The sequence below is a fragment of the Neopelma chrysocephalum genome, unplaced genomic scaffold, assembly GCF_003984885.1.
Source record: "Neopelma chrysocephalum unplaced genomic scaffold, ASM398488v2 Primary Assembly neopelma1_103b, whole genome shotgun sequence".
NCBI lineage: Eukaryota > Metazoa > Chordata > Aves > Passeriformes > Pipridae > Neopelma > Neopelma chrysocephalum.
The window spans coordinates 1,517,722-1,531,785 of NW_020897767.1; the positions used below are offsets into that span (position 1 = coordinate 1,517,722).

Sequence of the window (14,064 nt, forward strand, 5' to 3'; positions counted from 1 at the left end):
TGCTGATAAATCTGAAAAAACACTGTTAAAGCAAAGAAATCCTTACCAGTATTTTCTGCACAGGAAGAGAGCTTGATCTCACAATGTTTTTTAAGGCCTGGAGCAACATAGTGAGGATTTCTGACCCTTGCTTTTCTTTCTTATTTCCTGGAATAAAGAATATTTACAGTTAAAGCAGAACCAAGTCACTCTGACCATCAATAAAACTTCCTATTTAAGTACTACAAGACCAAAAAAAATCTGTGTATATTTGTAAAAATATATCAAATACTTAAGGGATTCAGAACTAAGTCTCTACTCTGAACAACAGTGTAACTGAAACTTCAAGGTTTAAATAAAACCCCTGAGTTTTATAAATTGTATCATTAACAACCTTATCTCTGATATACTAAAAGAAGTTGTGGAACTTTGCATTCATCCAAGGAATGCTCTTCATTTCTCTCACCCATTTCAGTCAAATTTTTCATTATAAAAGGTTTCATTATTAAGAATATTCTGGACTTTCAAAGCCTTTGCAGCATAATGGACACTTTACATAGGAAACAACTTTTATACATCTGTAAAGACACTATAATTTACTCTGAAACAATTTAATTACAGAAAAAGGCAGCCATAGTCACATACCCAAGATTTCACACTGATCTGAGTAACATGAATGTCTCCATTTCTACAAAGACTTAAAGTGGGGTTATTTTTTTTGTTGTTTTTTTTTTTTAAACTGTTTTAAAAAAACCCCCAATTACTGATGAAAATTAAACCTAAACTTCATCAGCAAGAAAGCAGCAACTTATGTCTAGTTTTAAAACCTCCATACAACCTTTAACTGGTCAGCAGTGACAGACTGAAAAAACACAACACTTCTTACCTGATTCAATTGCTGTTTTTACATATCCATTTATGTCCTTCCATATAACATTCAGCATACAATCTACAAAGCAGCAAAATGGTTTTATTCAGTGTGGATTAAAAACATTAAATAAAATTGCAGGTAAAATACAAATTGTGTTCAAAGACAGACTTTGATTTAAGCTAAAAATTATCCAAGTTTTCAAAGTCAGGCCAGTTCTCTTTAATGTAACATCAGGATATTGCACAAAGTGCTTATTTCTTATGTTTGCCTCTCCCACTTGGTTTCCCAGAAAATAATGAAATTCCATCATGGAATTCTTACCAGGAACTTCTTTTCCAATTGCAATAAAGCCATCCTGCACTGCATTGATGAGTGTGCTGGCATGCTTACAGAAAAAAGAGGGGCTGCTGATCAGCGGGGACTGGAGAGGCTCTAGAACAAGAAAACATGATTCATAAAGATGTTGTTTTGCAGTTTACTGGTAAGATAAGCCTTAAAAATAAGCACTTAACATCTTAAAGATGACAGCTAACAGTTTTAAGTGTTTACAGCATTTCATTCCAACAGACATCTTTAAATCCAATAATACTGACAATGAGATTATGCAAAAATACTTTAAAAATATATAAAATTCACGTACCTAAACTGAGTACAAGTTTGTTTTGCTTAGCAAAATCTAAAACTCCTGGTCCCATCAAGAAGTGCAGCAGCATTTCAATGCCCAAGAGCTGGATGGAAGAAAACATCACCCCTCCTGCTGGGCTGGAATTCAGGTTTATCCTCGGGGTGGCTGGACTCACCAATGGATAAGGACCTAAAGGAGGGAGAAAAGTCACATTGTCTCACATTCCAAGAGAAAGGGAAGATCCAACAGACCAAAATCTCATAGGAAAAGAACTAACTGTTGTATAGGGTTGGCTGAAAGGGACTTCTAAAAGCCAGACACTCCTAAGTGGGGTTTAAGAAAAGCATTTTGACCGACCTCAGTTGGGATCTCACCAAGATGAACTTTTTTAAGGAGGGAACACAGGAAACTCCCCAAATCCAGGACACCTCCACAACATACCTGGGCCTCCTAATTACAGCAGGCACAATGACACAGGTTGGGAATGCCAGGTTCCCACAAAGAGAAGGAAAAGAGGCACTTCCTTATCTCAGATAGTTGGATGCAAAGCTCAAGGAGGTCTGGTTTCACATTAGTACCAAAGCTACTGATGCATCATGATCACTGGGCAGAATTAGATGGGATATTGGGAAGGAATTCCTGGCTGGGAGGGTGGGGAGACCCTGGCCCAGGTTGCCCAGAGAAGCTGTGGCTGTCCCTGGATCCCTGGAAGTGTCCAAGGCCAGGCTGGACGGGGCTTGGAACAATCTGGGATACTGGGAGGTGTCCCTGCTCGTGGCAGAGGGTGGGGCTGGATGAGCTTTAAGGTCCCTTCCCACCCAAACCATCTGGGATTCTACACTATTCAAGTAAAAACTAAAAATGCTACAGAAAATAAAAGGGCACAAATAAATAGCACACATATAAATAAATACATGAAAAGTTAAGTTTCAAACCAGAGCTCCCTTGCAACAGAGAACACAAGTCAGGACACTAAAACTTGTCCTCCCAACACAGAGCATGATTTTTTAAACTTTAAATGCTGACTGGAAAAGCCTCATTTTCCCCAGTGTAAATCACCACTTCTGAGCTCTGCAGAAAAATTCCTGGTTTCCATAATCCATTGTAAATGAAAAAGCATGAAGATGTTAAAGAGAGCAGGTGACCCTGCACCCAGAGTTGAGCTGGGAACAGGCTGCTCCTCCTGTACCTGGTTTCTGCCCAGGGGTGGCTGAGCCCAAGCTCTGGTTGGCTGGAAGGCGTGAGGGGGTTCCTGGGAATGCAGCAGCAGGATCCAGACTCAGAGTGCTTTGGATTAATGGGACACAGACCTGCAAAGAGATCACACCTCACTGAAAATGGTTATAACACACAAAAGCCATAAAACACACATCTCAAACATCACATAGAGCTGTTGTTCACAGCATTGGTGTTTCAGAGTTTCTGGGTACTTTTAATATTAAGATGTATAATGATAAATTAATTTGAAATGGCTCAATTAAACAAAAAGTCCTGGTAGATATGATACAGTTGGATCACTCTAAGGCACTTTTTTCCTCCTCTTTTACTCCCATCCTGAAGTTTAATTTAATTTAATGAAATTCAGGTGTTGAATGGAAACATTATGATCATTCCAGTTACCAGTAATGAAACACCAGGATCATTTTTCCCTTCCATCTTCCTAAATATTTTATGGTCTTTTCATTAAGTTTTCCTATGGCAAACTTTCCAAAGCACCCACTTTCTTGGTGAAAGGGCAAAACAACCCTTAAATAATGTGCTTATGCTCCCTGTTGTGCAGTCACTGGACACTTCCAGAGATGCTCCCAGGACTTTCAGACAGGCCCCCAAATCTTTTGGAACTTGATGTTCCAAGGGCACATTTAATCCCAAGTATTTCTGCTGTACACACACACAGAGCACAGAAAAATAGAGTCAAATTTGGTTCCTTAAGGTAGTTCTATTTCATAAGATAAAACTAGATAAGCTAAAAACAAATCAAATAACCTAGAGGAGGATGAAGCAGGCAGGAATATGTTAGAGGAACCAGCAGGGGACTCAGCCCAGGACTATTCCCAGCTGTGTTACCTGTTCAAAGTTTGAAGGCAGGTGAGTTCCCAACCTCATGAGTAAATACCACCAGACCTCCAGCTTGGTCAGTGCCAGAGCCTCTGTTCTCACATGGATTGAGCTCAGGGGCTGCATCAGTAATTTCAGCCTTTTAGCACTGCACAGGATATCTGGAAGACCAAAAAAAAAGGCATATTTTAAGCAGTACAAATAATTAAACCACAGGGCAAGAAAAAAAAAGGGGGAAATAATTAAACCAACAGGGGTTTTTAGCTTAAAGTTTAACGAGTGCATAGTAAATGCACCAAGCTTTCAGACTGTCTTTACTGCTCTAATTGTTGTCTAGAACACCTCTGGAAATACAAGTATTTCTTACCAATACTGAAGTGAAATCTAGTGAATTCCAACAAAACTAGAGGGAAATTTACCCTTGCACCCTCACTTGACATGGATGTGCACTGGCACTGGGTGAGAAGGAAGGATCTGAGGCTGCCAAGGATCATTTGCCACTGAAGGAGAAATGGCACAGCAGGTCTGGGCAGACCTTTGCTCAAGCCTGTGCAAGTGTTTAAGGAAGAGGAAAAACTTCTGCCCAGCTCAGCAGCAGCAGAACCTGCCCCTCTCCAATCCACAGGAGCTGCTCCTGCAGCTGGAAGTCCTGCCCAGCCACCCTGGGACACAAACAGCCAACACCAGCTGGGCCAGGGATTTTATCTTCCCATAAAATAGAACCTTTTAATTCATTTATGTGAAATTATGATCAGAACAAACAATAAGAAACACAATAAAATTGTGTTTTAAGACAATTAAAGATAAATTCAGCTAAACTAAGGAATGTCCACAATTAGTTTTCTCTTCAGAACACACTGAGAAACACAATCAAGATAAAAACCAAAATATTCTGTGTTTTGACACAGACTGGACTAACAACTTGGTCAGGTCTCAGTTATACCTTTAAAGCATCTTTTTTAACACCTCTACAATTCTGAAGCACTGCCCTTCTCCAGTTAATCCACACAGTCCAAAATAAGATGTACAGAACGTTTTAATCTCTATTTCACTGCTGTTTAGATCAGTTAAAGCATTACAAAACAAATGTAATATTATTCTATTCCTATCAGTCCCAGCAGAAAAACTGAGATAGAACAAAGGATCAAACTGTCCTTTTGCCTTAAAAATAAACAAAACAAGAAAAAAAAACCTCAAAGAAACCCAACATCTTGAATTTTATTTATATCTATCCCACTGTGTGTTTGTGTACACCACAGACACACCAGGTGTGAATATTCTATTCCAGTCAGGGAAAGTGACAGTAAGCAAAATAATTCAGGTTAATTTTTGTTTTAAATCTACCTGGGTTTAGAGCAAAATTATCTATGAGACTCTTCCATGCAATGAAGGCAATTTTCTTTACCACTGGGGAGCCACTCCGAAATCCAAGTTCCTCCAGCTGCAACAGGGAGTTGATGAAACTCCCACTGCGATGAAGAGTCTGGGGATAAAAAAGTTCAAAATTGAGGTAGTTTAATGCTGTTAAAAATTCTTTTTCTGAAGATTCATGATTGTAGAACTCATTATTTTGCTGCTCACCTTTCCAAGCAGTTTGACAAACAGCGGCCACAACTTCAGCACAAAAGTCTCGTTTTTTGCAGAAAACAATTTCTGAAGGTCAGAAATCAACTTCTGCAGGCAGAAAAAAACAGCATTTCTACAAGAAATATAGTTAAAATATTCTAACAACTATATTTTCACACCCATTTTGAGTAGGAGGCTAAGCTAGTCAATATGAGTTACTGCCACACCAATTTCTGATAGAATTTGGTGAGCAAATTCCCTTGCAGAGACAACAGAAGTTTAATGGCATTTATGAGTTAATGCTGTTGAGACTGGTGCTTGAAGCATTTAAAAGCAGCAATTTATTTTCCTGATCAATGATGATTTTCCTGATTAATGGTTCCTGTCCAGACACATTGTTGTTTTTACACTGGTCCTGTTCCATTAATTTTTCCCATTAGAGCCACAGTCATCACGAAGGTGCTGTCAATGATTTTGCTGCCGTTACCTGGACTGTAAATAAAATTAAACATAAAATTGCAACCAAACAACCCCCACAACCCTCCTGCTGCTGTCTACAGACAAAACCCACGGCGTTCCCACTCACTGTGGTCATGAGGTGCTCGGTGACAGCTGCCACCTCCTGCTGTTTCTGCAGGAGCAGTGGCATTCCCATCTCCAGGGCAGTGGCCCCTCGCAGCTGCACCTTGTGAGCAGAGTGGACAACCAGAGGGATGATGAGCTTTGCCCACCTCACAGCCTCCTCTCCCATCTGGGCTGGGGTTTGCTCCATCAGGCTGCATCCAGAGAACAAATACAGGGATTATAAATCTCCAACAGACCAAATTATCTTTGTAATATCAATAAATGCTCTAATTCAACATATGATTTATAGGAAACCATTCTAAACTTCTTTAAGTTTTTTTCCAAGCAGCTCTATTTGGACAATTCATTTAAAACTACAAAGCTCCGGTGTTATTTTAGATAAACCTCTCCAAAAGCACAACAGACTGACATTTGCAGTGTCCTTTCTGCTCTGTCACAGTGATGTGTGCAAAGGAGCTGAACAAGAGCCTGGCAGGGACATTCCTTATCACTGCCCAAGTGCAAGGTTTGCACATGAACCATCCCTGGGTGTTCCCAGCAGCCCAGGCAGCTCCCACACACTCTGTGTGCTGGGAACAACACAGGCCTGCTCCTGGAAAACTCCAGCCCAGGTTTGCACAGACTCCATGCACGTCACCCTCCTCAAGTGCTTTTGTTTTATCCTCCTCTTCCAAAGCCGTCACAGCTCCAACATTGTCAGAACTCCAACAAACAATTCCACGTGTTTACACCATCCCACACGAGCCAACAAGACTTTCAGAAATGGGAATACCTGGCATTTACCCAAACCAGCCTGGAGGAACCAGCTCGTCTCTAGAAACCCTGGAATTTTGGCAAGTGGCCCCTTTGACTCAGGTAAGTCAAAACCATCCCTCCTACAGCTTCCAAAGGGAAAACTGCTGCCTTTCAAGGAATTTTATTAAAGCCAGAGGACAAGCACTGTTTAAAAGAACTGTTTCACTTTAAAATGGATTTGCAGCTCAAATCAGTTGCCAGAAGTTTAAGAGCAGATACAAGCTCAGCATATTTACTAATATAAAAATTAAATTACTACTAAGATAAAATTTGAATACTTTAACACTGCTGACCAAGACAATGCACTGTGTTGGTCCTAAAAAGTCACCTGTGGAATCCAACAGGAATCTCAACAGTTTTATGAGAAACACTGCAGGAAAATGTGGAAAACACCAAGGGGACATGTTTCAATAAAACCCCACGTAATGGGGGAGAATTTCTCAGCCAGGTAGGTTCTGGAAACAAAATGTAACTGAAGTAGACATGAGACTTTGGAAATAATTCCTAACAATTCACTTAAAAACAAAAGCAAGACTTTCAGCTGAACACTAATTTGTGCATCAGAATTGTCATATTATCATTAAGGCAATTGTTTGCCATTATAATGACACATAAAACAAGTGATGCACAGTGCAATTGCTCCCACCCCCTGACTTTGTGCCCAGCACCAGCCCCTGGCCAGCTTTTCCCAGTTTACACCTGGGCACGATGCCACATCCTATGGAATATCCTCTGTGCCCCCTCCCAGCTTTTTGTGTCCCCCAGCCCCTCACTGGTGGGGTGAGAAGCTGCAAAGTCCTTGACTGGGAGCAAACACTGCTCAGCACCAACTAAAACATCCCTGTGTTATCAACACTGTGCTCATCCCAAATCCAAACCACTGCACCAGCTACGAGGAAGAAAATTACCTCTATCCCAGTCAAAACTGCAAGAAAACAGTCCTTCACATACTGAACAATTGAAAGAGGATTAAAATTGTTTCTTTGGTATATTTAGTGCCATTGAGGTTTTGTTTATCAAGAGTTTTCCCCTCAAATTAAAGCACCTACTTTAACAATTGAATATTGAGTGCACCCACCGTATGATGACATTAAGTGCTTCATATTCAACCACAACAGACTGCACATCTCCTTTGGTAAGGATTGTTTCCAGGGTAGAGAGAATATTGGACACCTGAGGGAACAAGAGAACATCAGAGTGAGCACCTAGATACCAATAATTCCATGGGGAGCTGGAATGATGAAATTTCATTTTCCAGGACTGTGTTTGGATTAGGCCAGGTCTGATTTTAAGGTCAGAGCTCTGAGCAAACTGGAACATTTAGAGTATTTTTCCCCATTTCACTGGTTTCTAACAGAATTGCTCACATTGCAGCCTCTCCTTCGAGGGAAGCAATAACTTCTGGCTCAATTTTTCCAAGAACTCAGGCTGTGAAATCTGATGGAAAACAACCTTCGGATTCAAAAAGCTACTGAGCGGAGCGACCAAGAGATTGCACATCGGGCCAGCAAAAAGAAAAGGGAAAGGAAAGAGAAAAAACTCACCTCCTTTTTTACAACTTCAGGAGGAAAGGCCTGCTTGGAGATCACCCAAAGTGCCCGAGTGCAGGTGTTTTTGTCTGAGGATTTCACAGCGACGCCGTTCACTGCCGAGAGCAAATCCTGCATTTCGGGGGCTGAAAGCACAACAAACACTCAGCCCTCAAATCCTGGGCAAGTTCCAGGTCATTCTGCTCACTTAACACTGCTAAAGATCCATTCATTTACAAGTATCAGTGATTTCATGTCCTAAACATTACTTTTTGGCAGGTTCTCTCAGAATAAAGCAGCAAAAAAGCTCCAGATATATCAATATACAGATAGTATTAATGTAGTACATATTGGCTTTATAAGAATTCACAAAACCATAAAACTAGAAGGCAACTTTAGTTAAATACACTGGAGCTAAAGATTAACTATTTAACTATTCAAAGCTTCTTGGATTTCAAGTGAATTTAGCAGCACTGCTGAATGGACATAAATTCATTTTAGGGTCTACAAGAGGCTTTATCATTAAAAAAGGTGGTAAAACTGTAACTCAGTACACAAAAATTAATGAGGTTAACATAGACATGTAACCAGGAAGACTGATGAAACTTGTATTCCTTTCAAATTCCAAACTAACGAAGTCTGATTTATTACAAATTTGGGCTCTGTGGGTAAATGATTTTAAAATCAGAGAAACTTAAGGGCAAATATGCTCCTTTTCTCAACCAGAAGTACACATAGAAGTACATAAGCTGTTTGTCCTCATTCCTAAGTTTCCATTGTTCTCAGGAGTTCATTATTTCTGGAGCCTGACGTTCCCTAACAAAATTAACTGTAATTTATCAGCTGGATAAAAAAAGTTTAAAAAAAAAAGCGAGTTATGGGGGAAAAGAAAGGGACCACACAGATATTATTACAGATGTCTCATTCTCAGAGGAAACCAGAGTAAATTTTGGATAACAGGAAAGCAGGACACACTGAAAAACTGAGTAGGAGAACCAAAAGAATCCATTTCCAACAGAATGGCAGAGTCACAGGAAAAACACCCCCTCTGCACACCCACACAGATGGTTCAGTTCAGTCTTGCCTCAGGTTGAGTTTCTCTCTAGCAAAGGTCATTCCAGAACATTTGTCCAAGGGCATTTAACACTTCTCAGGAGAAGGAAAAAGACAATAATTGACTGCACACAATTTGCTCTTTGCATTGAAGCATCACCACGTACTCCCACACCATGAAGGACCACATAACAGCCACAGCACAGCACAATTCCTTGTGTGTCCACGGAAAACAACCCTGTTCCACCACCACACTGAGCAGCTCCCAACTGTGTTATTCCAACTGGACATGCCCAACACCTGGAATGTGTAACAGGGACTCTCAAGGACCAGCCAACCCCGGCCATCAGCTCTCCCCTGTTCCCAAAACCCTGTGCTTTTTACCTGGATGCAAAGCCTGGAGTTCTCAGCAGCAAAACCTTTGGTGAAGGGGATTTAGCACTTTCTGGGAATGCAGGTCATAAGATTTTGGATTACTCTGGATTAGTTTCAGTTGAAATACCCACCAGCCCAATATTTGGGGCTGGACTAGATGACCTTTAATGGTCTCTTCAGACTCAAACCACTCTATGATTTAACAACCAGAAATTACCAAGTAAGAGTGGAAAACACAACACAACTACACAAATAGGTTCTTCACTCTTTTTCCACTTGGACTTTTGATTTCTAATTTCACAAAATTCCTTTTTGATTTCTGTTTTTGATTGCTAACTCCACAAAAATATTTACAGAATCTAATTGCTACTAAAGCATTTAATGAAATTAGAAGTTAGTAAAACAGAATCAGTGTTAAGAACATGACAAAACACCCCCCTCCTTGTGTAGAAGATGGAATTAGTGAACAGCTCACACTGCTCATATTAGAGACAAAGCCACTGCACCACCTGGGAACTGCAAATCTGGTCAAAACTGAAATGAATGCTAAGACAGACAAAGAAAGAACTCCAGTGTATGTTTTTATGCACCCAGGTTTGTTTGCTTACCAGACAATTCAGCTGTATTAGCTGAATTAAAAGTGCAGAATCCCAAGGCCTGCAATGCTGCATTACTAAGCTCGGAGTTTGGACTGGAAATGTGTGCCTGGAAAAAGAACAGGAAACCACAAAGTCTCAGGTTACAGAAGTAGCTGAGAAATATTGTCTTAATTGTCTGAACAGAAGCACTTCTTGGTGGGAAATGCACCCCTGGAAGAATCCCTTCCTGATTCCATAAACTCCAAATCAACAGGACAATCTGAGGTGCTGAAGACATTTTTGCTCTCTGTGTTTAGACATCTTTCCTGAATTAACTTCTAAACATCCCAAGTCCTTTACTTTGGTTATGGATGTTATGTTCTATCACTTGACTCTCCAACTGTTTTTAAACATCTAAAACAGAGGAGAAAAAATGGCTAAGAACAGTTTTCACAATTATCTTTGAAAAAAACTGACATTTACTGCACATTCTGAATTCTGAAGTGTTTCTAAAGGCAGCCACAACACACTGTGTCTGTTCTGGCTGGAAGATTAGATTTGTCCCTGTGATGCTGCTGCCTGAACACATCCAAGACCCTGATTTTATTGTTTTCCTGTGGTAATTCCTCACTATACGGAGCACACATTTTGCCAACAAACCCTTACTGCTCTGTCTCTAACCTGCATTCCTATTAAAGCTTGGACTCCATGATTTGGGAGTCTTTTCCAGCCTTCATGAGTCTATAAATGGACACAAATATGAGCCTTACGCTGTCTGCTGACCTTGCCCTCCTAAACAGATCTTTGTTCACTCAAGTGCAGAGAACAGAATGGAAAAAAAACATACCTTAAACACTTTGCAGAGCTGAGGAAAGTGTTTTCTGACATCTGCAGTGAATACTTTGCCTCCTTCACCACTCAGGCGACTTTCAGGAGCAGAAGGAAAAACAAACAATATTTACAAACATAACTTTAAATTTCTGAGAGCATTAGCCAGGATATTTTCTTTGAAGGAAATAAACACAACACTGGAGAAGTTAAAGAGCAAAAATATGAGTCACAACACGACCCAGCGGTAAAATATTGTGTTATGGTATAAAGGAAAAAGTGAAGTGATTAATGACCCATTCAGTGCTTAAAGAGCATGAAAAAAACCACCAAAGACTTTAATTTTTTTGTCAACTTCTATAAAACCATTAGAAGTCAACACCCAAACTTAAAATGACTGCTGAAAAGTTACATTTAACAGAAATCTGTGAGCTTAAAAAGCACATTCCTCACAAACAGCTCCAGAATTCAGGCTCCCAACCCCAGGAAAACCCTGGCTTGACAACAGGCAAGGATGATTTTGCACATATGTGAAGAACATCCATACAGGAAAGTTGTAATTAAGTTCAGTCATCCTGGGGACAACCTGAGAAACCTGATGGGATTTAAGTATTAAGTCGGGACTTCTTTTTTTTGTCAGTTTTTACTAGAAACTTGTAAAAACTGGTATCTGAGCAATTACAGCTTTAAAAGTCACTACAGAACCGCAAGGCAGGAACCCATAGGAGACAGTGATGAAAAGAGATGGTGCTTATGCACATGATAAAATGGGAAAGAGGCAGGTGAAGAAGCACCTTTCAGAAAGAAACACAATTAAACCAAGGCATGATCATTCCAAAACCCGAGACACACAATAAAAACTTCACCTCTCCAATCGTAAAGCTGAAATGCAGGTCTTTTTTTTCATTTTAAAAAATAAAGTTATTATTTCCCAATATTCCTTCGCCCACCTTTGCAGATTCCCCAGGAAGTGCGACAGGGAAGGGAGGCTCTGGGATGCTCAGAGCCTGTAAAGGCGAACTCCTTCCTCCCTCCATCCTCCCTTCCTTCCCTTTCTCCAACCTCCTTTCCTTCTCTTTCCTTCCTTCTCTCCTCTTCCTTCAATCCTTTCTTTGCTCCTTTCCTTCCCTCCTTCCTTCGAAGGAAGGAGACATCCATCCATCCTTCCCTCCCTTCCTTCCTTTCCCTCCTCTCCTTCCCTCCCTCTCTCCACCCCCAGACCCGCGTGTCTCCCGCGGTCTCCCCCCCGCGGCCCCGCCGCTCCCAGCCCTTCCTCCCTCATCCCGGCCGGGGCAGGCGGGTCGCTGGCCCTGCCTCCCTCATCCCCGCTGGGGCAGGCCCTGCCGCGGCTCTCCCGGGGCTCTCTCTCTCCCTCCCCGTGCCCGGCCGGACCCCTCCGGCCGCCCGCTCCCCTCAGGCAGCGTGCGCGTGCCCCCCGCGCCCACCTGACGATGGTGAGGTGCGCGTCCGTGAGCTCCCCCGGCGGGGCGGCGGGGTCCTCCAGGGTGTGCAGCAGCGGGGCGAGGCTGGGGCCGGCGGCGGGGTCGGCGCGGGCGGTGGCCGGGGCGCTCACGGCGGCGGCGGTGGCGGTGGCCGGGGCGCTCATGGTGGCGGCGGCGGTGGCGGCCCCTGGGCCCCGCGCACCTCCCGCGCTAAGATGGCGGAGGGCGCGGGCCCGGCGGCGCGCGCGGGCCCCGGCCAATGGGAGCGCGGCGGAGCCGTTCCCGCGCCCCGCGGCGGCCCCGCCCCTCGCCGCTGATTGGCGGGGGCGCGGCAGGAGGGGCGGGGCGGGGCGAGGGGCGGGGTCGCCTCAGCGCTGAGGGCGCTGGGTCTGCCCCGACCTCCCCCTCCTCAGCCCTTGCATCTTGGGATCGTGGGATGTTCGCTGGATGCATGCACAGGGATCGTCCAGTCCGACCGCAGTCCTGCCCAGGACACCCCAGCAATCCCACCCTGTCCCTCAGAGCGTTGTCCAAACCCTCCTGGAGCTCTGGCAGCCTTGGGGCTGTGCCCACTGCCCTGGGGAGCCTGGTCAGTGCCAACCACCCTCTGGGGGAAGAACCTTTCCCTGAGATCCAGCCTGACCCTGCCCTGGCACAGCTCCAGCCCTTCCCTGGGTGCTGTCCCTGGTCACACAGTGCTGCCCCCTCGCCCGCCCCTCGTGAAGAAGCTGCAGACCCCGATGAGGTCAAATCATTAATTTTAATGACTGGAAATTAACCTCCAGCTCCATAAAACCCTGCCGGCATCACCCGAAATTCCCTGAGCGCAGGATGTCCCGCCCGGTGGGCTGGAGGTGACGCCTGTGGGCTGCAGGGGTGACTGGGGGTGGATTAGGAAATATTAGGACTGGCAGCGAATCCAAAGTGTGGAGAATCCCTGTTTTTCAGGGATAGAGACAGGCCTGAGCGGTCACGTCAATGGCTGAGTCTTCCTCAGTCACCTGCACTGGCGATGCCCGGCAGGAGTGACTGTCCTGGGAAAAGTCTCTTCCCAAAATCCTGCCCCCAGCTCCGGCTCCATGAGGGTCTCCAGACAGGGAGGTATTCCCTGTACACCCCCGGATCTGATCCATGTCAATTCAAGGTCTGTTGCTTCTCAGTTAAAGGAAGAACAACAAACCCCAAACCGTAAAAAATTACCCCAGGTCATAAATAAAATGTTAACAGTTCTCTTCATGCTTTTCCTTATTCTATTCCTTATTAACAAGAAGTATCTTGGAGAACTGGAATGGCATTGTATGTCTGCGAACACAAGGTGGCAGGATTAAAAAGCGGATTTTAGGTGCAGCTACATCCCATAAATGTCGGGATACAGAACTTGTTTCCCGATGGAGCAGGAATAAAGTGTTGGAAATAACCAGGAGAGAAGCTGCAACATTGTCCTCCAGTACAGCCAAGAAGCAGGATCATATTCCCAGTGAAATTACATCAATAAAAGCTCAAAAATGAAATCAATTAAAAGAACTGAGCATTAAGATAAATAAAGCAAAGATAGGTTTGATTAGCTCGAGATCCTCCTTGTGGAAATCGTTTTCAGAGGGATTCACAATACTCCAGACAAAATGTGATTCACAGGAAGGTTCTCAATGGACATTAGATTTGGGGCCAAGAAAACAGTCAGAGAAATAGAGAAACCCTTAAAACTTAAATCAAGAAAATGTGCCAAAGTCTGAAAAGTTCTAAAGAAATAAAAATAATCCATTGCAAACTCAGGACGGGA

At 43.2% G+C, this 14,064-nt stretch overlaps 1 protein-coding gene across 1 annotated transcript in view; it reads right to left on the minus strand.

Annotated features, from left to right (window-relative positions):
• Positions 1–12,448, minus strand: part of RIF1 (replication timing regulatory factor 1) — a 31,993-nt gene extending 19,545 nt beyond the window's left edge. Inside the window, exons 1-14 of the mRNA XM_027695850.1 lie at positions 12,288–12,448; positions 10,862–10,940; positions 10,045–10,141; positions 8,024–8,154; positions 7,558–7,652; positions 5,686–5,875; positions 5,115–5,207; positions 4,878–5,016; positions 3,543–3,694; positions 2,665–2,785; positions 1,491–1,664; positions 1,172–1,282; positions 866–928; positions 47–147 (exon numbers count right to left, since the gene is read on the minus strand). Coding sequence (XP_027551651.1) covers positions 47–147; positions 866–928; positions 1,172–1,282; positions 1,491–1,664; positions 2,665–2,785; positions 3,543–3,694; positions 4,878–5,016; positions 5,115–5,207; positions 5,686–5,875; positions 7,558–7,652; positions 8,024–8,154; positions 10,045–10,141; positions 10,862–10,940; positions 12,288–12,448 — 1,707 coding nt within the window. The remainder of the gene's footprint in view (positions 1–46; positions 148–865; positions 929–1,171; positions 1,283–1,490; positions 1,665–2,664; positions 2,786–3,542; positions 3,695–4,877; positions 5,017–5,114; positions 5,208–5,685; positions 5,876–7,557; positions 7,653–8,023; positions 8,155–10,044; positions 10,142–10,861; positions 10,941–12,287) is intronic.
• Between the last annotated feature and the right edge of the window lie 1,616 nt (positions 12,449–14,064).